Below are 24,456 nucleotides of genomic sequence, written 5' to 3'. Positions count from 1 at the left end.
CGGGGTGTTAGTGGACGAGAGTTGAGGAAGCATTGTTCTAGGTCAGCCATGAAAATATTGGCATATTGAGGGGCCATGCAGGTACCCATAGCTGTGCCGCTGATTTCAAGGTATATATTGTCACCGAATCTGAAATAGTTGTGTGTGAGTATAAAGTTGCAGAGCTCAGCCGCCAGATGTGCTGTAGCATCATCAGGGATACTGTTCCGGACAGCATTTATTCCATCTTTGTGTGGGATGTTGGTATACAGAGCCTCTACATCCATGGTTGCTAGGACAGTGTTTTCTGGTAGGTCACCAACGTATTGCAGTCTTCTCAGGAAGTCAGTGGTGTCGCAGAGGTAGCTGGGGGTGTTGGTGACATAGGGTCTGAGGAGAGAGTCCACATAACCAGACAGTCCTTCAGTGAGAGTGCCAATACCGGAGACGATGGGGCGTCCAGGATTTCCAGGCTTGTGGATCTTGGGTAGTAAGTAGAATAACCCTGGACGGGGCTCTAGAGGTGTGTTGGTGTAGATCTGTTCTTGTGCTTGTGTAGGGAGTGTCCTGAGCAGATGGTGTAGTTTTTTAGTGTATTCCTCGGTGGGGTCTGAGGAAAGTAGCCTGTAAAATCTGGTATTGCAGAGTTGTCTGGAAGCCTCCTTCTGGTAGTCAGACCTGTCCATGATGACAGTAGCTCCTCCTTTATCTGCCTCTTTGATTATAATGTCAGGGTTGCTTCTGAGGCTGTGGATGGCATTGCGTTCCGCATGACTGAGGTTGTGAGGCAAACAATGTTGTTTCTCCACAATTTCTGTCTGTGCGTGTCGGCGGAAGCATTCTATGTATAGGTCCAGACTGTTATTTCTGCCCTCGGGAGGAGTCCACGTGGAGTTATTCTTCTTGTGCTGCTGGGAGGTTGTCTGTGTAATGGTGTGTTGGTCAGTGTTGTGTTGAAAGTATTCTTTGAGTCTGAGACGGCGAAAGTAGGCTTCCAGATCCAGAAAGTAGGCTTCTTGCTGCAACAAGAAGTCCTGTGGCACCTTATAGACTAACAGATATTTTGGAGCATAAGCTTATGAAAGAGAAACATTTCTTAAATGAGAGATGGATTTTGTGACACCGATTGAGTGTTTGCTGCTGTGCATATGTGACAGTGATGGTGTGTGTGGAACAGACTGGATATGTGTGACGGTGACATAGATTGTGTGTGCTGGCTGTTGCTGAGTAAGTTTTTAAGAGAAGCCACCCTGTCTCTTTAAGGGCAATTTGTCCTGCTCTGTTGTTCCCACCTCTCCTGCTCTGTATGCCTTCGTGAGTCATTTACCATCCATATCAGACTGCAGCAGCTCCACTGTGTGTCTCTCCCTCCCCAGCATTACCGTCTACTCTCCACCCTCTCCCCCTCTGCACAGCTAGCAAGGGAATCCTAGGTGCAGCTTGGCTGCAGATGGAATGAGGTGGAGCGAGGGACAGTTGAACACATGCTGCTGGCTGAAAGTATGCATGCTCTGCTAATCAGCTGCCTGGACTGGACAGAAATGCTTGGTGGGCCAGATCCGGTCCCTAGGGCTAATTTTGCCCACCCCTGCTTTAAAGGAACAAATGAAACTTAACAGCACTCTGATGGTCCAGGAGAGGGCTGGACATTGCAGAGAACATGTTTTTGGGAAAATTCAACACTGGGCATATTTGAGTCATTTTGCCAGGTGTAACCAAGGCAGGTGGAGTCCAGATTGTGGCAGGGGCAAAATAAGTAGGCTGCTGACTACACAGAATATTGACCCGGTCAGGGTCAGTCTTCTGGAGTTTGATTTTGTGCATCTGGTAGCTAAATTTCACGTGTTTCTATCTGGGGTCAGCAGTCAACCCCTACGCTCGTCAATGTCGCAAGGAGTAAGGGAGATTGATGGGAAAGTTTCTCCTGTTGACTTCTTCTGTGAAGATGAGCAGGTAAGCCGATTACAGATAAGTCAATTCGAGCTACACAACTGCTGTATCTAGAATTGCATATCTGTGATTGACTTATCTGCCTAGTGTACACCAAACCTAAGTCAGAGCTGCTTAACACAGAGGCGCTCACTGCTTACTGTTATACTGGCTGGTAGAATTCAAACATGGGACCTATAGCAGCAAAGATTTTGGAGACATTCAGGGTTACAGGGCAGGCAGTGACACAAACCCCACTGGCTTGGACTGCAACGCCAGAAGGTGACAGTTCATCACTGACAAGCAACATGTAGCATCAAAAGGAGAAATGGCTCAAACCTGAGCACTAAATGTTGTCTAAGAAACAATACATACTTATTTCCTTATGAACAACTGTAGATGAGGACAGAAAAACACTGTCTGAAGAATGTCTCTGCAGACTTTGTAAAGAATGCTGGGCTTGATCATGTGGTTTCTGCATATATAAAACTGTTGCTAATAGGGCCATGCCCACTAGGATCACTTTGACCTAAGTGGTCAGAGATCCCATGTGAAACTCCTATGCTGTGGAGCAAAAACTGCACGTAGTTCAACTTCTTGCAATATATAAACTGGGCGTAGGTGAACAGAGAAAGCGACATCATAGCTCTGTCAACAGAAATGGAATTATTTGGCACCTGATTGCCTGGAGGTGAATGATTTCTACAGACCGAGCACTATTTCAGTGCCCCTGAGCTCTGATGCCTTACTACCTATCATACCTGCATGACTCTTGGATATATTATGCTCTAGGTATTATTGAATCCTCATCTATACCACTGATTGCTATGTGACACCAGATAAATAATATATTCTGTCCTGTGACTCAATTTCCTCATCTGTAATATGATCTCCTTCTTGTTGTTTATCAAGATACAAATCCAGGCTCTTTCTGTTTCTCTTGCACTCCACATACCACAATTTTTTATGATCACTGACATTTATAGCAAATGCCACAAACTAACAATGAACTGCAAAAATGTAGCCTCCTGCTCTAACTACAGTCTCTCAAACTTCCTGCTTCCTCAAGGAATTTCTCAGTTTTGTCCTATGATGTGTGCTCCTGACACAATTGTATTCACCCAGTTTTGTGCTGCCTACCACTTCATCCACTCTTTGAGTCAGTTAGGAAGATGGTGGAAATCAACATCAACACAAAGGAGGAGTCCCTTTAATCATTTGGCAGGTTCAGCTGAGGAGGGTTCTACCACTCTTCATGCTGCTACTGTTGCCAATGAAGGAGAAATCAGGGTTTGCCCTTAATGGCAGGAAAGAAACTGCAGTGGCTGCTGGCATTGCAATAATTTTGTGGAAGAGGGAAAAGATCTACAATGGTCCCACTTCCTCAACACAATTTCTGACATTTTCCTATTTTGTAGATCTTCATCACCACAGCACATGAAAATCACTTGTTTCAGTTTAGTTCATATGCACATCCAGGGAATCAGAAGTATGGCTAATTCTTGGTCTGCTGGCGTCTCCTGGCTGTCACTATGATCAGCATTTCTGATGGATCAGACTGCAACCTGTACTGAAAGAGTGGTTGTCTGAGAATGCAATATAATTTCAGGCAGAGACACAGTATTTTCAGGAACGAGCCAGGAACTGGCAGACATTGGCTTGTCTTGTCTGCCAATGGCTTAAATAAGAGAGTAAATTATGCGAGCACGATAAAATAGCATTATGAGGGAGTCACATGATCATCACATGCTTTTCACCATATACACAGCATGAATCAGCCTTAGTCATCTTCATCCAAAACACCATCTGCCTTCCTCCAGCTCATCTGATCCCATGATCACACTCTACACATGTCATTCCTATTACTATATTGGAAAGTCAGGTATTTATTATGGGGTTACCTAGACAACAATATCAGAGATGCAATAATAATTTGCATTTCTAGACTCTTATTTTACAAACATTAGTTAATTATTAACCCTCAGCATTCTCTGGGAGGTAACTTTTATTATTTATACTTTGGGAGGAAAGTTAAGATAATGGAAAGGAAAGACCAAACATTTCAAAAGTGAATCTTAAGTTTAAGTGCTTATAGTTTTGGGGGATGTCCGACTCAAGCACTCACAGCTTTCATTAACTTACAAAACCATGCTCTGGAGTGTTCCCACCCTCTGTTTGCTGAAAGCTGGGAATGGGTGACACAGGATGGATCACTTGGATGATTACCTGTTCTGTTCATTCCCTCTGAAGCATCTAGCATTAACCACTATTGGAAGACAGGATATTGGAATACACAGATTATTGATCTGACCCAACATAGACATTTTATGTTAAATTTGGAATCCAAAAATAGAACTCTCTGGAAAATTTTAATGCATAAAACTTGCCCCAAACCAGAGAGGAAGTTAGCAGAAGTGCTGGGAATAGAACACCACTCAGTATTCTGCTCTTACTGCTAAAGAACACTGCTTCTACCCAGGTGCATGATGTTGGTTTACTTTAGGGCTATGAAACAATGAGGAATGCTATGGCATCTTAAAGACTGACATGTATTCGGGCATAACAGATTTATTTGTGGATACAGATGAACATACACTGACACTTTAGATATGTGGGATCCTTTGGACTGAACCCTGGTATATAAATGGATAGCGTAGCAATCTAAGCTGGCATGCCTAAATTATTTAGAAGTATAAACACAGATTTTAGGAGGACTGTGTAACACCTGCCTAGTCAGGAGCAGATAAATTGGGTTTCATATAGGCCTGTCCCTAAGTATCTTGGATGAACCCTTATGATGGATGGTCATCAGCTCCAGACAGGCAATAGTCTATATTCCGAGGTTGTATAGCACTAAATTCATGTACATTTTTGGTTATATACAAATACTACAAGGCAAATAGATAAGCTCCTGTCTGCCTGGCATGGATATTGCCTGTCTTCTGACATGACATGGAATTTGCCTGGGATCCCCTGCTTTGCAACAGAACATGCTGTTTTGACCTCTACAGCAGAGCTGAATTGAGAGCATGAGCGACAAACATTAAAACACAGGAAAAATAAAAACCATGATTTTTAAACGACTTTTAAAATATTTCGGCCATCCTAGATTCCAGACCTTGGCTCTTCCTTCTCCCTGCCCCTCGGTGCTCTACTCCCACTGAGCTGGGAGGACCATGCTCCTATGTAACCCTCCTCAGGGCTCTGGGGATCCTGCCCCTACCCGATAACTGCTTCAGTGCTGTAGGGCCCCTGGTCTATTCCCCCATGATCTGTGCGGAACCCGATGCCCACCCCAGCGCCGTGAGGCCCCGATCTATTCCCACACAGGCTGTGGGGCGATTCTGCCCTACTTGATTCCCACCCCAGTGCTGTGGGGACCACGCGCCATTACCACGTGAGCTGCGGGGACCTGCCATTACCGGACACGCGCCGGCGGACGGGTGGGGCCTCGCCTAGACGAGGCTCTTCTAGAACACACAGGGCCCCACAGTCCTCATCTCTCACGCGGCCCCTCCGCCCCGTCACTCAGCATAGACGGCGGCCAGTGATTGGCCGTGTGCCGACTACGCTCTTTGGAACGCGCCAGCGGGCGGTGCTCGCGTCATCACACCTCGCGTGCGCCGGGCATGACTCGGCAAAGACGGGATTTGCCGAGCGGAGCGTGACTCAGCGGGTGGGCGGGATAAAAGGCCCGGCGCCGGCAGCGGCTGTCAGTAGTGTAGAGGGGGGTCGCGTTGCTCTGATTGTGCGGTAAGTGCTCGGCGTGCGCAGGGCTCGCAGGCAGCCCGGTGCCTCTTGCTGGGTCTGGGTGAGTGAAGGTGGCGGCGGCGCAGATCTCTAGTCGCTCACCCTGGAGCGCCCGCCCGTTAGACGCCGCTGGGCGGCTGGGGCCGGGTGCTGCGTCGGGCCTTCTCCCGGGACGTGGCCTGGCTGTGAGCTCCGTGGCCTGGCGTGGAGAGTGGGGACCTGCTGTCAGCTGCGGTCACCCCGCTGTGCGCGGAAGTCGAGGTGTTGTAGGGGGCAGCCCCCTGCAGGCCATGGGGAGTAGATCGGGGTTTGGGCGGCACTGTACTGGGTACCCTGAAGGCGGGGGATTCCCATGGGGAGCGGGGGAGTAAGTCAGCGTCCCAGCAATGATGCTGACAGCTGTTGTACTTCACTGGAAACCCCATGTAGCCTGGAAATTGCTTCAAGCCATGGGGTGCTGTTTGTAGTCCTCGTTCTAGCACCTGTGGTCCCTAGGGCAGGTAGAAGGTGGGATTGCCATGGTCTGTGGACTAAATCAGGGTCCCCATGGTGCTTGTGCAGGTTTCTAGTAGGGGCAAGATGGCTTATTCCTGCTTCCCTCTTGCCCTTAAGAGACTAAAGTCTGTGCAGCCTACTTGTCAGACTTCTTTCCTGGTGGCTTTCTCTCCTGACACCCTGAAGCAGAAATGGTGCTCCCACCCCTACTTGTGGCTAAGTAATTGGTTGTTGCTCACTTAAGCTGGAATGTGGAGGCCTTTCACCTTCTGCTCTCAGAGCTAGAGCTGGTTGATCAATCTCTTGGCTGCGTATCCTGGCTTAGCTTTTTTAAAACCTGAAGATCACTCTCGCAAAATACTTTGATTGCTGGGGGTGAGGTGGTGTTGGGCTGACACTGTAATTAACTAAACCCTGAACTTCATTTTTTTTAAGGTGACTGGTGTCATAGCCAAGGAGCTTGAAGCAACTGCTGTTATGGAGTTCCCAGACTTGGGCAAGCATTGTTCAGTAAAAACTTGCAAACAGCTGGGTAAGAAGCACTTTGAATGCAACTACTGGTATTGTTAATAGACTGTAGTAAATTAAAATATCAGCTCTAGTCCTGTTGATAACTTGGTTTACACAAAGCTAACTGATAGTGATAAGGAGAAACAGATAAATATCTTGAGATTTACTGAATGGAAGTCCAGCACTTTTCAGCGCTTTTGATTGGCAGTGGTGCAGTGACATAGGATCAGCTGAACCCATAAATAACCAAGGATTATGCATTAAATTTCCAGGGGAAGAGAAAAGAGCTTCTGGAGAACTGCAGTGTAGTGAATTTGTTTTCACTGCTAAGACTAGAAGTGTGACTAAACCATTGGTGCCTGCAGGTTGTACCTAGCCCACTGGGGCTTTGCCCGCAGACTCCCCTGGTTACTTCCCCTCTGAGGCACCTCTTGTGCACTGAAGCCCTGCCCTTCCTGTGCCTCCCTCTCCACTGAACTCCCAACCACTTCTTGGATCAGGGGAATCTTGTGACTTTTTTTCTCCATATCTGCTATATCCCACACATCACAAAGAGAACACTGTGAATCAACTGTTCACAGCCTTTTTGCTCTGGGAGGCAGTGGGAGGAGCAGGTAGTTGTGGGCCCCTGGTGTGCAAGAGGCTTCTAGGGAGAGGAGGAGGAGGGTCCACAGGTGGAACTGTGCCAGCTGCTGCAGTCCACTGAGGTGAAGGAGGGCCACTCATGCAGCTCACCCACTATTCATGATTCCCCATCTCCAATAAGTAAGTGACTTGGCTCTGTACAAACATCCTACACTGAATTATTGCAGATGTCTGGCAGTCTGCATCAGAGATGTCTAGAATTACAGCCAGAGCTGGAAAAAACCTCCAACCATCAGTGAAACCCTAGAATCCAGAGAAGCATCTCAGACTATGGACTCTGGCAACCAGGTAGACAGCATGTCTGTCAAAATATTTGGGTTCCTTGATGTGGTGCATGGAGTCTTCGATTATTATATATGTCAGATCTTAAGAAGGATAGCCAACAATTGCAGATGCAAAAGCTACACCTCTAAAGGCTTCTCAGCCATTCACCCTAATAGTTGGGAGACGTCTGTATTTGGGTATAATAGGAGCTAAAGCAAATCTGTGACTTGAGTCCTGGGTTCATACGACTAGTATGGCCCCTGAACTGTTGCTGCTGTTGTGGTGCTTAGGACAGGGCAGTTTATCCCACTGTATTTGTATGTAACTTGTGGATTAAAAATCAGAAGTAAGGCTCCCTTAGCATTCTCAGTTGAGAAACTTCTCTTCTCCTTGTTGCTTTCTGAAATACACTAATTGGAATGGCCTAAACTAGTTCATGTAGAACAGGGATTAGCAACCCCTGGCATGGGTGCCAAGAGTGGCATGTGAGCGGACTCATCAGCACTCAGGGTAGGAGCTAAGCCCTACCCCTCCTCTTCCATGCATCTGGGAGCTTGTTCAAAGCCATGCTGCCTGTGGATTAAGAAAAAGGCCACTACCACCACCTAAATAGTAAAGCTCAATCTTATTTTGTTAATGAAGTTGTAAGTAGGACTATTAGTGACTTTAAGAAGTATTCCCAGCACTTAGACTGTACGTAGAGGTGAAAAGGTCAAATTTTGGCACTCCACCTCAGAAAGGTTGCTGACCTCTGATGTAGGTTGTCTTGGTTACTCAGAATCCAGATACCTGCTTGGACAAGATCTACTAATGCATGAGAAATTCACTGGCAATGACTGCTTTTTAGTGACACTTCAAAAGGTTAACACCTAAATCACCTCTGTTTAGGATTTGTAGGCATCTGATGTTGTCTGCTTCTTACAGATTTTCTTCCTTTAAAATGTGATGCATGTGAAGAAGTTTTCTGTAAAGATCATATCACATATGACCAACACAAGTGTTCCTCTTCATATAAGAAGGTAAGCATCTTACAGTAATACCCAATGCTTGCACCTAGGGGCTCTCCTAACTTATGAATGCCAACTCTGAAACCTGAATAGCAGTTTCTTATCACCCGCTTTACTCCCAGGCAGGAGGCCCAGCAGGCTTGGATTTAGTTTACCATTTTAACTTAAATTCTGCTATAACTTTTTTCTAAACTGTGGCAAACCTGATTTTAGTTCTTCGTTTAGATTGGATTTTGATAGAGTGCAGAATGTAGTATCTTAGGACATTACATTGCTGAAATAGTACCCGTTTTCTCCAATATCGTCCATTCCTGGAAGAATGGGACAGGAAACCTGAAACTAGAGAAAAGCAAATGACAGAACACTTGAGTGGAAAAGTCTGATTAGGAAGAACAGAGGACTGTAAATGTGAGTTGGTATGAAAGCGCTTAGTTTGCTTTCTAGCAATGTAAAATTACTGGACAGAATTACAGGCTTTTTTCAAAAAAGCTGTTTCAGCTTACCCAGGTGCAGAATCTGGCTTTACCAAATTTGCCTAATGGGTAGTCTATAAACTTACTGGGTGCATCTGCACTAGCCAGCTACTTCAAAGTAGCTGGCACATTGAAATAGCACGCGTCGCGTCTACATGTGCCATGTGCTATTTCAACGTTGAAATCAACGTTGGGCGGTGAGACGTTGAAATCGCTATTCCTGTCTGAAGATGGGAATAGCGCCCTTCTTTGATGTTGAATGTTGAAGTAGGGTGTGTAGACAATCCATGTCCTGCTACTTCAAAATAGTGGGGTCCTCCATGGCGGCCATCAGCTGAGGGGTTGAGAGATGCTCTGTCCAGCCCCTGTGGGGCTCTGTGGTCACTGCGTGCAGCAGCTCTTAGCCCAGGGCTTCTGGCGGCTGCTGCTGCAGCAGCTGGGGGGTCCATGCTGCATGCACAGGGTCTGCAACCCATTGTCGGCTCTGTGGATCTTGTGCTGTGCAAGGCAAGTGTGTCTGGAAGGGGCCCTTTAAGAGAGTGGCTTGGAGCTTTGCTGGCTCCTTATTTTGATGGGGAGCACTTGTGGAGCATCCACACACACACTTCCTTCTGGGGCAGCTCCTTTTGATGTTCCCTGTCACTACTTCCCTGGAGGACATGTAGATGATATGTGTCGAAGTAGCCTATTTCGATGTCCTTACTTCAAAATAGGCTACTTCGATGTAGTGTGCTAGTGTAGACATAGCCATCCTGTATTTCTCTTGTTGGAGTTGCTTGTGATTCTATAATTATAGTTTTACACAAGATTTGGGAAATTGAACAGAAACTTAGCCAATTAGGGCTGGGAAAGAAGTTAACTCAACAGGAACAGGGTCTTCAGGATTTGAAAACTACATGATCTAAAGGTGGTCAGCCACAGTTATAGTGACGTGACTTCCTGTAGTAACTGGAAATGCAGAATCCAGCACTCCTGAAGTGGATATCCTGGAAGTTCTGAAGGAGCCTTGGTATGGGAAAGAGGGAGGTAATTCACTTCTGAATCATGTCTTCAGAGAGGGAGAGAAATTAGAAATCTGAGTTTGGTGGGACCCCTTTCTTCCGGAATCTTGCTTGATCTGTGACATCTCTAATCTTTACCATCTTTAGGATGTGCAAGTTCCAGTATGTCCTTTATGTAACACTCCCATCCCGGTGAGAAGAGGTGAGATGCCTGATATTGTAGTTGGAGCACACATGGACCAGGATTGCAAATATAATCCCATTCAGCAGAAACAGAGGGTAAGGAAACTCCCTTTTGAAATCTAAATTGCTTATAGAGAAGTCTCCCATCTGCACATCATGACAGGAAGAAGCAATACAAGTTTCACTTTACTACCCTGTGCCCTTCAGGCTTTCTGTTGAAGACCCCTGGAAGAGATCCCTAAAGTTTATCTTAATTCTTTTGGCATGCTGATCATGTGAGCAGTAGTCTTGTTCTCTACCCACTAGTAACTATCTACTCTGCAGCTCAGCAAACAGTGATGAAGTGTATATTGGCCTTTCCTGACCAGTTGGGTTTGTGTTGGTGACTTAGCTACAAGGCTTTATCAATAACCAAACATGGTACCTCTGGCTTCAGCAAATGTTAACTTCTGGTATTGGCATGAATAGTATTATCACTTCTGTGCTGGGCAAAATAAAACCTATACTACTTACTGCACTATGAATAGATTAACTCTGAATTTAAGGAGTTGGAATAACTTTTTGCTCAAATTGCTCTCTAGATTTCAGGTTAATTTAGAGGCCTGGATACCATCTTGGTCAGACTAGAAAATTACCTTTCAAGTAATGTTCAAGCAGAAAGTGCTTCCATACTAAAAACTTTCCTGAACTACCTTGTTAGGTTTTCACAAACAAGTGTTCAAAGGAAGGCTGCAAAAGAAAAGAGATGATGAAACTTGTTTGTAACCAGTGTCATGGAAACTATTGTATAAAACATCGTCATCCTCAAGATCATGACTGCAGAGGGGGAGGTCACTCCATCTCCAAAGCTGGGTAAGGCAGTTAAAATTCATAGTGCAGGTCATGCTTGCATATCTCAGCTTTTTTCAGAGGCCATGTGTGAAAATATCTCCTGCAACTTGCAGTTGACTTCTCAAATTATAGCTACTAAATGTTCAGATTTTTTAGAAGAACTTGTTTTTATAATCTTAAAGCTTTTCTGTACTAGTTGGTTAACTTCTGAGAGCAATTTGAGAACACACTTGGAAGGAAAAGGATGACTGACTCTTACAGTAGCCTAACAAAGGCTCACCAGCTTCCAGTGAGTTTGGCTTGCAAAGCACCATTTTCCTTGTATCAAAGTGACTGTAGCAGGAATTAATGAGCACAGATTTGAGCCTTTCAAGTGAAATAACATGTCTCTTCTAGGCACAGCTACATTCCTTGTGCCATGAAATAGGATCCTAGAGCAGCTGCGTGACCAGTTCTGTGCAAATCACGCAGTGGATGGATGTGATGATGGAATAAATGAGAGCTGAGCATGGTTGTTTCCTTTAGGTATGCAGCTATAATGAGAGCATCTGAAGCCACCTTCAGGGCAGCCAGATCAAGCAAGATGTCCTGATATCCTCTGCATAACAGGTGGAAGCTGAAACATGGGTATGTGAGAAAACAGCCTAGTGTCTACAGGCTATAGAATTGCTATTGGCATGCCTCTTATAACTGACAGTTGCTAGTTGAGATCTGAACAATGCCAGGAGCACAGGGGAGGGCATATAACAGACCAAGAGGTGAATTCTGCATCACTGTGTGTGTAGAGGTCATAAGTGCTGCAGATTTTTGCACTTTGCCATCAGACATCCCTCTTCTGTGGGGAAGGTAAAAATGCCCAAGAGAGTCATGAGTGTCTCCAGCAGTGCAGGCCAGTGGTAGAAGCGCAAAATCAGTGCTGGGGTCAGGGACTGGGCAGTATGTGTGAAAGTGACTCTACTTGCAACACAACTAGTGTGTGGGGAGCCAGGCCTTAAGATGTTTGAGGAGGTAGGTGTGGGGCAGGCTCAATTGCTTCTGGCAAAGCAGAATGTAGTGTACTTGCCTGCTTAATCAATTGTTCCTGTTCTTAGTGCATCCCCCAAGTATTAAAGTATGTTGGAAAACTAAGGTTCCATGACCAGAGTGGTGTAAAATTGCATTATAGCAAAGGACAGTATGGCCTTAAAAATGCTCATGGTACTTTGGTGATTAGAACTGATCTAAATTCTTGGACTCAAGTACCAGCAGTAGCCATGTTAATCTGTATCTGCATCCTACACGTATCTGCCAAAGTGGGTCTTTGCCTGCAAAAGCTATGCTCCCAAAAAAAAACAACTGTTTAGTTTAAAAGTTGCCACAGGATTTCTCATTGTTTGTTTGCTGCAAAAGTCTTGGATTGACATGCCTATCCAGCTGTGATCTATGAACTGTTTGCTACTGACCTTTCTGGAGATGGTCAGTAGTCAATATACAGTTTGAGTCCCTAGCCCACACTTCATTTTCAGTTGTCTTTGATGTAATACTGAGCATGTGGCTGGTTTGTTACCAAATATTTGCAAAGGGTCAGAATCCTCTACATGACTGTTAGGTGATGTTGGGGTACTCTTTCTCCAGTGCTCCCAATCCCATTCTCCAGTCATTGGAGTTGAAATAAAATCATCAAAATTGAAACTAGTGATTATATTGTACTAGTAAGGTATAAAATGCAGAACAAATGCAAACATTTTTAAAATGTGTAGAACAAACTTTGTACCAATATCAGAGAGGTAGCCGTGTTAGTCTGTACCTTCAAGAACAACAAGTCGTCCTGTGGCACCTTAGATTAACAGATACCTTGGAGCATAAGCTTTTGTGGGCAGAGACCTGCTTCATCAGATGCATGGTGGGGGTGGTTTCAGAGGGGTTTTTAAAGAGGTGGGCATCCCAGTAGAAGAGGGCCAGAGCTGACAAGGTCTATTCAGTCAGGGTGGAAAAGGCCTGTTATTAGTATGTATGAAGAGGGGGAAAAACAGGTCAGATGAGATGGTGGGGGCGGGGAAATATGGCCCATTGTCAGTCTAGTGTGGAGGTGTTTGCACCTAGGGCAGAGAAGCTCCTTTTGTAAGGTGTGAGCCACTCGCAGTCTGTCTAATCCATTAACCATGGATGATACTACTACTACATAATGGGCCTTTTCCACCCTGACTGAATAGACCTTGTCAGCTCTGGCCCTCCCTTTTACTGGAATCTCACTTTAAGTACCCCTCTGAAACCATCCCCCCCATGCATCTGATAAAGCAAGTCTTTGCACATGAAAGTTTGTGCCAAGATATCTGTTAGCCTATAAGGGGCCACAGGACTCCTTGTTGGTTTTTTCTTTTTGCACCAAATTCCCCCAGGAGTGAAACAAAAAAGCAGTAAAGTAGCACTTTAAAGACTAGCAAAATAATTTGTTAGATGAGGTTTCGTGGGACAGACCCACTTCAGAAGAAGTGGGTCTGTCCCACGAAACCTCATCTAACAAATTATTTTGCTAGTCTTTAAAGTGCTACTTTACTGCTTTTGTTTTGATTAGTATATAGACTAGCACAGCTTTCTCTCTGTTACTAATCCCCAGGAGTAACGGTGTGGTTAAGTGTTTGCCTCTGGCAAGTCTCATGCATGGTGATTTGAGTGCTACCCTTACTAATTAAGGAACTCTGAGTGCAGACTGTCAGCTACTAATGTGGTTAAGATGTAGGAACTCACTAGGGCAATTTGTGCCATCCTTGTAGTGGGAAGGTTCGTGTAATCTCTTAATTGTGGCTGAACTAAAGAAAATAGCTATTCAGACCTTCCTTATTAGGTTCTTCACATCAGGACTTGAGCTTAAATCTGTAACTTTCTCTTTCAGGTGCTGACAAGAGCAGAGGCTGTTGGTGCTCCAGCCATCAAATATTTAAACCAATGTAGTAATTTTGCCTAAAGCTTGTACATTCTGTATAGTGCAATAGACTAAAGTTCTAACTTCAATAAATTGTCCTTCACAAAAGGAAGAGCAATACTGTGATCTCTAGTACTTCAACTCAAATAGAGGGAACACATGAAGTCCTAATAAAACAGCAAGCATTTTTTGCCTTGCAAAATCAAAGAGCAAGGAAGCCTCTGAGCCGCTAGTGGCAGCAAACACTAAAGTTAGAAAACAACCTCACTTGCTATGATTGCAGTGGACATCTTAAAGCCACTTTGAACTGTTTAGCAACTGGAGTTGTGTGAACTGCACCCAATGTATCTATTAGCTGCAGGGTACAGTTATAAGTGACTCACCTGTTCCATCTCCACCAGTGATCTGGTATTTCTTTGAGGGGCTTCTAATGGGAGGTGGCTCAGCAGCAGAATTTGAGGTGGAGCATAATTCATCCTTGAAATCACGTTTCCTGTGGCGGCTAGAAATCAGAATCTGTTCACCTTCAGAATGCGTTTACAAACCTAATCTCCCCTCTTGTGCAAATTAAACAGGGCTGTGACCTAAGAGGGTGAGAAGTTGAGTTGTTTGTCTGAGAGGGGGAAGAGCAATATTTTTCTACCTTTTTTCCCCTCTAACTACTCTTCCACTACTTCTAAGCAAGCTGAAGTTCTCAAGTAGCTAATTGCCAACTTCCAATGTAAAATCAGTGGAGTGGAACAATATAAAGCTGACTAGTTTAAGAATAGAAAGCGCCTTCAGATGAATGGGAAGAGTTCCATATAAAGAAAGCAACTATTTGAATTGGACTCAAAGCAGGAAACTCATCTAAATTTGGTAAGTGGTCAAGACTCCAATTTCATGTCTCATTGGAACAATGCCATCTCTAACAGTCTTCAACTTTCTGCTCTTAGGCAGGAATGCTGGTTTAGAACTAAGGCAGATTGCTATCTAGTGCATCGCTCCTGCCTACACTGAGTTGTACATGCACTCTTCCTGAGCTAGTGAGAAGGGCAAGCTCATACAACAAACATCTGAACCAGTAACAAATAGCTTATCTGTTTTAATGAGGAAGCAGTGAGGCAAAATGACTGTAGCTTATGAAACTGCCACATCCACACACACAATAACTACTACTGATAACTGTAGACACTGCAAGCTCCTAGGCTTGTTGTCTTGTGCTCGATGACAGCAAATGATTTTTCAAAATGCATATGGGGCAGGGGCATGAAGATCCCTTCCAGGGGAAAGCTTAAAACCAGCCAAGAACATGGTAGTGTGACTATTCCTGGAGTAATTCATATCTGCTCTGCTGTCCTGTGGCCATGTCTACACTTGGCCAAAATTTCAAAAGGGCCATGCTAGTTGGAGAATGCTAATGAGGTGCTGAACATTGATTTCAGCACCTCATTAGCAGGGTGCCAGCCATAGCACTTCAAAAGTGCTGTGTTTCAATCCTGTGTGGCTTGTCTACATCGGGCCCTTTTTGAAGGGACCCAGCAAACATCAAAATCCCTTATTACTACCAGCTCCTTGGGGTGCAAATCTGAGGGTCATTTGGTCCAAGGGGTTTTGAGACTGTTCTCCCACAGAACTGGGCCCACCCCATCCTTATCAAAAGCTACCATTTTCCTGTGCCCACCAGCTGATGGGAATAAGGGGATTTTGATATTTGCTGGTTCCTTTTGAAAAGGGCCCCATGTAGATGAGCTGCATGTGACCAAACATGGCACTTCTGAAGTGCCATGTCTGGCAGCATGCTAGTATTCATTCCAGCACCTCATTAGTTTTCTCCAATTTGGCCAAAATTTTGAAAGGGCCATGCTAGTGGCCAAGTGTATGGAGTCCTGCATGGTGGAGTAGAGCAAGCTGTGCTTTATTACTTTCAGTCTTTGTCCAGTGTAATTTCTAGCAGTTTTCCAGTTCTGAGTTGGAATGTGGTGGACCCAGGAAAATGGTGGCTTTTTGATAAGGATGGGGTGGGCCCAGTTCTGAGGAACAACTGGTCTCTTAACTTATTTGACCAAATAAACTTCAGGTTAGTGCCATAAGAGCTCAAGGTCCAGAGGTGGTATGGCTATTTTCAAGGTCTATTGGTTTTAGGAAGAAGGGGCATTTGAAGCCCTGAGGCCTTTCTGAAAGGCCCCATCTACAAAGGTGGCATGTGTTCCGAAAGCAGCACTTTCAAATCATGTGGCTGCCATTATTTCTAGCAGTGCCTCATTACCATGGCCTTTCTGAAAGGAAGAGGATAGTGGAGACAGCCTTAATGTTATCCAACTCGACAAATTCTGGTTACAATCATACGAGGGGAAAACCCTTTTCAGCATGTGCAAGAAAATAAGTATGTAGAACGTAAAAGCTTTAACTGCTATAGAAATATGAATGCACATAAATAGAAAGCAGTAATACATGAACATTTGTATTGAGGTGGATGAGTGAGACCCAGCAGCTGCTCATGCTATGCCCCTCCCGTGAAATCCCTCCCAAACATTATACACCCCAATCTATGTAGTCCTTAACCTGGAAGTGATTTTTGGTATGTCAAAAATACCATGTTTCACCACAGGATGTCACAACAGGATATGTAATGAAACTTTAATTTCAGGTCTTTTATAACTGCTGAAATCTAGGTGATAGATCTGAGTATATTTAAATTACAATTCTCAAATATGCCACTGGTGTAGTTTTACCATATTATACTCATAGGACCGAAGCAGGGCTCATCTTGTATTTTTTTTATTTAGTATATATGCTATACCATGTTAAAGTTTTTCTGGATCATTCATTCAAATACAAAAACAAATGTAAACTCCTTATTTGGTATTGTTTTTGTATTATCCTAGTAAATTTTGCAGATGGAAGGATTGTTGGGTGAGAGGAAATATTGGTGAATAAATAAATAGTGGAGAATATCTGTGGAATGCAAAATTGTAAGCAAGTGTTTGCACTGTTACCCTAAAATTTATTCTAGTCAGTTGGGTAAGAGCATCTGTTTCTATATCTGTTTGGCCAAATAAAAGTGATCAACATTAACATTTTCAATATTACAGTATGGATTAAAAATGAGGTGATGAAACTATTGAATAACTTTACATCTCCCTATTCCTGGGTCAGGAGGAAGTTTGTGTAGCAGTGGTCCATGAAAATGTATGTGTCCTCAAGTGGATCATAAGCATTTTGCTTCCTGGCTGTAGATGCTGTACCTTGAGCATGTGAGAAACATAAGCACTGCAGTACTTTTAACCTTTACAGGGGGGCAGCAGATAGGCTTTTGAGCTACTGTGAGCAATGTTTCAGGCCCATTAAGAATAACTTGATCTTCTTTAGTACCAGCCTCTGAAGGGGTGGCAGGTATGTGGGTTTTGACAGGAAGGCTGGGTCAAAAAGGGACCCTGGCAGCTCTACCAGGCTATGAAAAGGCTGGTTGGCTTCATAGCTGGGCTAAGGCAGGCTGGTTCTCTACCTACCTACCCTGGCTCCATTTGGCTCCCAGAAGTGCCCTGCATGTCTGGCTCGTAGAGGCTAGGGGCCCCAGGGATCCTGTGTGGTGTTAGGAACTGTGGCCAATAGGTGGGGTGGCTCTTGTGGGAGGGAGCAGTGTGCAAAACCCTTAGCCTTTCTTCCTGAAAGCTAAATATGGCCACTTCCAGCAGCTACATGAGGTAAGCACGAACTGGTGGATTGTCCTCTAACTCTCTCCTGGACCCCAGGTCAGAATCCCTACATGCAACTTAACTCCCTCCCCGGACTTGCACCCTTAAACCTCCTATACCCCAAGCACCTCATCCCCAGAGTCTACTCTGCTTTCTTTGGTTTTTTGCCATTAAGGGGTGAAATAAAATTTATTATGTAACCTAAGGTGTATGCAGCTGTGCACCCCTAATAGAAACACACAGCTCCTGCTGTGGGTGCTCTGCTCATCAGCTGGGTAGCACCCACATCTCCTGTGGGAGGCTATAGTTCCCAGCTTAGGGGGAAACACAGGCCCAGAGCCCACACCCCAAGCCTTAGCCTCAACCCAGTGAAAGGTAGAGAGGGCAAGTGAGAGGAGAAAGTGGGAGGTGGGGCCTCGAAGAAGGGATGGGGTCTCAAAGAGGGGGCAGAGTGTTTATTTTGGGCTATTAGAAAATGGACAACTGTATTCCTGAGATAGAAGCACCTAAGTAAGCCTTTGTCCAGCCAGCATCTCCACTACATTTATTTTTCCAACAGAGTTGTAGCTCCCTCCTTCATCCCAGGGTAGTGGGGCTGCTCCAGGCTAAAGAACAGCAGCCTAGACTAGAGGCAGGTGGAGGAGAGTGTGCACCCTGGGGCATGGTGATCATTGTGTCAGCTGCAGCCACACCAGGAAAAGCAAGAGTCTGAGAAACTTCAAAGACTAAACAGTTTTGTCTGGGTATCGGCTTTTGTAGGCAAAACCCACTTCATCAGATGCCTATGGAAGCTTATGCCCAACTAAAGCTGATAGGCTACATTTACACTGCACCCTTAACTCAAAGTAAGATATGTAATTTGCACTATGCATATTGTGTATACCGTTTCAAAATAGGCTGTTTTGGCATTTGGCATTGTCTACTGTGCCAAATGTTGAAATAGTGCATTATTTCAAGACCCTCCTTACTCCTGCAACAAGGTGTAGAGGGTTGATGAAATAGCATCCCTAGTACAGATATATTTTGAAATAGCAGGCATGTTTCATAGGCTGTCTACACTTGCATTCCTCTTTTGAAAGAGGCATACAAATGAGGGAAATTAAAAATGCAAATAAGCTGCAGATTTACATATCTGGTGTGTCATCTTCATATTCTTTCAAAAGAAGAAAAGCAGGGTGGATGTGGCTTTTTTGAAAGTAAACCCCAGCTTTGAAGGAACACTTTTTAAAAAAAAAAAAAAAAAATAAGGATTCCTATGAAGATGGGGCTTACTTTTGAAAGAGCTGCATCGACAATTTTGCTTTTCTTCTTTCAAAAGGGCCATGGCTATACTAGCCCTCACCTTTTGGAATGGGTGTGCTAATGAGCCACTTTGGCAGATGCTAATGAGGCACTGCTATGAATATGTGTAATGGCAGGTGTGTGCATTTCAAAAGTGCTAAAACCAAATAGGAAGAAGGGGCTTGTGAAATTGTGTGTGTGTGTGGGGGGGGGGTCCTTTCAATAGGGCCATCTACACTGGTGGCATTTGTTTTGAAAGCAGTGCTTTCAAAATGTGTCTGGCTGCTATTATGCTAATGAGATGTTGCATATTCATGGCACTAGCTTATTAGCATATGCCTTCTGAAGAGTAGGGGGCTAGTATAGCCATGGCCAAGAAGAATATGAAAATGATGCACCAGATATGTGAATCTGAACTTCATTTGCATTTTCAATTTTCCTCGTTTGCATGCCTCTTTAGAAAGAGGAATGCTAGTGTAGACGTAGCTATAGGGGTGGAGTGGCAATTGCAAAACTACCTCTGCAGGGTAAGCCTAGCCATAGCCTATAAGGTGTCTCGTTTTTGTAGATACCGACAGGGCTCTCCCGCCCAGACTTGTCACCCACCGCATGACAGCTGTAGCACGTGGTACAGAAGGGCGGAACAAGTGGGCGGGCAGAACAGTAGAGGGCGGGGCGGGACAAGGAAGAACACAGCCTCGGCGTGGCGCGTGGGGCGTGGCGCAGCCCGATGGCTAGAGGAAGTGCTCCGTTTCTGAGGCCCCCCCCACTCCGGAAGCTGAGGGCGCGGCTCTTTTCCACTCCGCGCACAGCGATGACCTCAACATTGTGCGCCTCTCGACCTCCGCAAGCGGAGACGGGCGGTTTAAGACATTCTGACTTTCTATTGGCGCTGGGCGTGATTGACCAAGCGAAATCCTGCCACGCTCCCTCGCTGTTCGGCTGGAGCCAATGAAAGAGAGGGGTGGGCTTCCGCGCCAAGCCAGGGCAGGTTAAATGCACTGAGGCGGGTCTGAGAGGTGCGTGGCGAGTCGGCACTCTTCGGGGGGTGTTTATGTCAAGTCTTTTGTGGGCGCGGACGGCTCCCAGGGTGAGCGACCGCCCTGAGGAGACGGGGTGGCGTAGATCTTTCCCCCTGGGGCCCCGGGGAGTCGGGTCTGGTGCGAGCCGGCTTGGTTGCCCCCCCGTCTGAGGGGTTCTTCGTCCTGCTCCCCGCGTCCTGAGGGAGAAGCGTGGGGGGGCGCTCCTCGGTGTCCCTTGCTGAGGCGGGGGGGCTTGGCAGAGGGTTGTGGGGGAGGAGAGTCTCCCCGCTGAAGGCGAGGGGAATGAGCAGTCCTGGGCCCATCTCCTCTAGCGCTCCAGTTCCGGCTCCCCTGTGTTCCGCCTGCCCACGCGGCACTACAGGCCCCCTCGCTCTGGGGGATTGCGAAGCCCTGCAGGAGCTCCCTCGGCCTTGACTCCTTGCAAGGGGGGCTGTGGCAGTATGCAGATGTCGGGGGCGGGGGGGGGCGGAGTTTGAAACCGCGGACTGTTCAGTCTCCTTCGGGTTGTAACGACCTGTTTACTCAACGGAGCCTGGTTGGAATCGTCAGTGGGCTGGGAGGTGCACCATTCTGGTGTAGCTGGGTGGGTAGCACAGAGCTAGACGATGTCAGTGCAAAAATTGACTGGCATTCCTCAGTGCTAATGTGTTTGAGGGACAACAGGCAGTTACTGTCTGAGGTATGGCTGTGTTAGTCTGTATCCTTAAAAACGAGGAGGGCATCTGTACCCTATTGGAAACTGACAGATTTATTAAGGCATAAGCTTTTGTGGCTAAAACCCACTTTACCCATGAAAGCTTATGACGTAATAAATCCATTGATTTTTAAGCTAGTATAGGAGTCCTCTGTTGTTTTTTTAACCTGTGTACTGAAAGTAACCTGAAGAATTAATTGTTTAAAGTCTTTGTTAGTGTTGCTATTAGGTTTTGTTGTTCAGTGAGCAACTTACCTACTATGCAACTCTAAACTTCCTTTCTGCCACATCCTTTCCAGTACCTGCTCACCGTATGGGCACCCTGTAGGGTGCACAGGGACCATTCGTCACAAACAAGTGACTGAGAAACAAGATATAATTAAAATTACTGGTAATTATTGTACTGGTTGACCATTTGAAGGTAGCAGGATGTTCTCCTTATTTATGCCATGTTGTGGGCAACAAAATAAAGTTGGTGTTTCACTTTATTCAAGGACCAGTTGTTACTACAGCAAACATGTTTCCCTGAAGAAACATCTTCTTTTGTTTTTAAAGAGTGTTTCTTTAATCACAAAGTAAAATTGTTTTGTAGATTTATGGCTCAGTAATTCTTTCACATGCTCTTCTATATGAAAATTGGTGCAGAAGTGGTAGCCTTTAACTGGAAATTCAGTCAGGCTGGGTAGTTCCAGGATGGTCTGGAGATATCCAATAGCTGTATCTTCTGTCACAGTCCCTTGAGTATTTTAGGTTGCTAGTGTGGTTGAAATGCTTTGAGGTTTTAGTCATTCTCATCTGTAGCAAAATGTGAGTTAAAGCACTCCACGCGGACCAAATAGTGTCTGGCATCAGATTCAAGGTTATCTTGGAATGTCCTTTTCCATAGGCTGTCCAAAATACATAACAATTTCATATTTAAATGTATTTTTCCATTCACATAATCCAAAATGGAAAACTTTGCAACTCTTTATATAATCTAGTGCTGTTTTCCAGTTTACTAATTGGGCATGCCACTTGTTTGTGCAGCTAAACCTCCCTAATCTGGCACACTCAGAGCTGATCAGTGCTGAATGACAGAATTTGCCAGGCCACTGGAGGTCAGTGTTGTCTAGCAGTATTACCAACCCCTCCCATTGCTCGCTGGGCTCTTAGAAGACATTTAGGGGTAAAGTAGAGGTAAATAACAACAAAGAACACAGAGAGTCAGGACTGGTGGCTGTGAACAAACTTTATGGGACCCTGCGAAACTTGGCTGCACCCCGATAAGGGGTTGTCCTTCTAAATAAAATCATGCTGCATTACGGATGTTGCTAAATGAGAGAGGTTCAACCTGTACCTACTCATTTGTTATTAATGTTATATTTTAGTACTCCTAATTGGAGACAAGTGATTTCCACATTCAACACTTTGTCTGTGTGAAATTTGACCATATCATTCCAAATATGAGCCAGCTGCATATTCTTCCACAAATTCTTCCACAATTTATGGCCATTTGGTGTAATGCATTGTGACAGCCATCTTCACAAATGGATTCGGAGTAAAAATTTGGATTAACTCCACTCCAGTATCTTTCTGTATCTGTCAACTAATTTTGCTACAGTACATGGAGGAGAGGATTATGAAAATCTTCATAGATGGCTACTGCCAACACAGATACATAAAGTGGAGGGATACGATGTCGTCCTCTTTGGAAAAAGATTGAGATAGTAGTATTTGACCATTTCACAGCAACATTCAGTTTGGAGGTGGATTTTGAGTTGGGAATTAGAAAAAAAGGGGTGAGTTAGCCTTCTCAGAGATGCCATTCCAGGTGATGGAAACATTGTGGAAAAAGGGTAAGAAGGTGGGATAAGAAAGTCTGGTATATGGGGAGAATGTGCTTGAGACTAGAACCGAATCAAATCAGTAACAGGGAGTAACATTTTGCTATGTTTATTCCCTCACCTCTCCCGGAGTTCAACTGTTTTCCACAATAAGGTCCTGGAATTTTGTTTTATCTTTTAAACTTAATTTTTTAAAATCCTGTGGAGGATTTGGGGCTTTTCCAGGTGGCATTAACAATAGGCTCCTGCCTACAGGCACAACAGATGGTACCAGAAAAAGGCTTAGTGAAGGAGGGAGTCTATGAAGGATGCCTTTCTTTCTTTTCAGATATATGAAACTGTTTACTGTACCGCCTACTTCCCCCAAGGTAGAAATGTCACCACAGATACTGAGTTCTGAGGAGTTCAGATCCTCAGTTTCCTGCAGGAGTATAGTGTTGTTATTTACAGAATCTCAGGCTGTCTGCACTACGGATTACTTCAGTATAATTTACATCACTCAGGAGTGTGTCTAATCTGTATCCTGGCGTGACATAAATTATACTGACCCGAGTGCTGGTGAGGACAGTGCTGTATTGGCGGGAGAGCAAGAGATACTAATTCAATGGGAGAGCTTTCTTTTCCCCAGAAGTGCTACACTGGTGTAACTGCATCAGTACTGCTGTAACTGCTGCAGCCTGGATGTAGCCTTTATGTTACTGCACTCACAATGAATAAATTGAAAATCCCTCAAAGTAGATTTCAGTTGCAAGCAAATATACTAAAGGGTACAATTTTAAAGTGGTGTAAGCACAAATCATTTTGTCAATGAAACCTGTGCTATTGTAACCCCCTCTATGCTCTGTCTGTATATATCACCTGTTTGAGATAGTGAAATTTCTGACAAAGTTCTAGGTTATCTTTTAATAGCATAATAAGTGCTTATATTTTAAAAAATATTAACCAATGTGTTCAATTGCTTTATTCAGAATAGAAAAAATAAGAAAACCTAAAAATGAAGGAACTAAAAAGGAGGAAAAAATTAAAGCAGTGTGGTGCAGAAGAGGAACAACTGGTTCATAAAACTGAACCAAAGAAAAAGAAACAAAAGCTGGAGGTAGGTGCTCAAAAATGAATGTTTAGTTTCATTTAGTATCATCTGGTATGATGATAGTTCAGTGCTACAGAAACAGAGATACAATACCAGATATGAATGCATTAAACTGAGTCCATAATGTAGAGGGGGTGAAAAAAGTTAAAACATAAATGGATCCAATGATAGCTGCATTCCAAGCTATGTCTGATTTTAAAGTGTAACAGTAGCCGAACCAGGTGTGGAGTGTTAGTGGTGTTACTTAGTGGTTGGCAACCCACAGCCCAAGGGATTCTATGTGTGGCCCACGAGACGTTTTGTTTATTGTTGCTCATGCACAGGGTGCAGATTCTGCTGGTTTTTGTCTATATTGTTTTCTTATCGATATTAAAAAAGTGACATGCACTTAAAGCAAGGGCACATGAAGTGGGCTGCTGGTTGCACACAATGTAAGAGAGCCTTGTGTTCCCTCTGCATTCAAAGTGCTGCTACAGCTCAAATGGCACATCCCGCAAATTCTAGGTACACAAGTACAGTTAGGAAAACTACCCTGTACTAGGGGACTGTCTTGGTTACAACAATCTTGTGGCCCACCAAGATGAAGGAAGGCCAATAGTGTGGCCCACTCACTAGTCTAAGTTGTACCTGGTGCTGTTAATATAAAAGAGGTCAGTCAGGTAGAGTGTAAAGATGCAGCAAGTCCATGTGACTGTGATTTCCCAGAAATAACTTGAAAAGGGAAGGTAGGCATAGTGTAAGAATACACACATTCTTGAGAACGCAAATACCATGTTAGGAAAAATTTGAATGATTTGTTTTGAAAATTGTGTTGTATTAAACTGATATTTGTGCTGTGTAGTCATAAAGCATGTACTTTCTGACTGACCAGAAGGTGTC

General features: G+C 44.6%; 2 protein-coding genes and 1 long non-coding RNA gene across 6 annotated transcripts in view; 2 read left to right on the top strand and 1 right to left on the bottom strand.

The window, feature by feature from the left end:
* LOC142021645 (uncharacterized) overlaps positions 1–5,418 on the bottom strand; it is a 32,182-nt gene extending 26,764 nt beyond the window's left edge. For 2 of the 3 annotated variants that reach the window (XR_012647727.1, XR_012647726.1), the window contains exon 1: positions 5,364–5,418. This is a non-coding gene — a long non-coding RNA (uncharacterized LOC142021645). Of the gene's footprint in view, positions 1–5,302 lie in introns of all 3 variants that reach the window. The other variant, XR_012647725.1, reaches the window with a different exon arrangement.
* A 122-nt stretch (positions 5,419–5,540) lies between these two features.
* ZFAND2A (zinc finger AN1-type containing 2A) lies at positions 5,541–14,078 on the top strand. Of its 2 annotated transcripts, none has more exons than XM_075010485.1 (7): positions 5,541–5,661; positions 6,589–6,685; positions 8,497–8,591; positions 10,201–10,332; positions 10,937–11,088; positions 11,593–11,694; positions 13,940–14,078. In XM_075010485.1, the coding sequence occupies exons 2-6, from the start codon at positions 6,631–6,633 to the stop codon at positions 11,657–11,659; spliced, it is 501 nt and encodes a 166-aa protein (XP_074866586.1). In that variant the 5' UTR covers positions 5,541–5,661; positions 6,589–6,630; the 3' UTR covers positions 11,660–11,694; positions 13,940–14,078. The 2 variants fall into 2 exon arrangements, with proteins under 2 accessions (XP_074866586.1, XP_074866587.1); XM_075010486.1 differs by lacking the exon at positions 5,541–5,661 and adding an exon at positions 5,901–5,919.
* Positions 14,079–19,746: 5,668 nt separating this feature from the next.
* Positions 19,747–24,456, top strand: part of CHLSN (cholesin) — a 217,730-nt gene continuing 213,020 nt past the window's right edge. Inside the window, exons 1-2 of the mRNA XM_075010320.1 lie at positions 19,747–19,946; positions 23,456–23,583. Coding sequence (XP_074866421.1) covers positions 23,482–23,583 — 102 coding nt within the window. The 5' untranslated portion in view covers positions 19,747–19,946; positions 23,456–23,481. The remainder of the gene's footprint in view (positions 19,947–23,455; positions 23,584–24,456) is intronic.

The sequence above is a fragment of the Carettochelys insculpta genome, chromosome 16, assembly GCF_033958435.1.
Source record: "Carettochelys insculpta isolate YL-2023 chromosome 16, ASM3395843v1, whole genome shotgun sequence".
Taxonomy (NCBI): Eukaryota; Metazoa; Chordata; order Testudines; family Carettochelyidae; genus Carettochelys; species Carettochelys insculpta.
The sequence above is the reverse complement of the archived record's forward strand: the minus strand, read 5'-3'. Positions and strand labels throughout refer to the sequence as shown.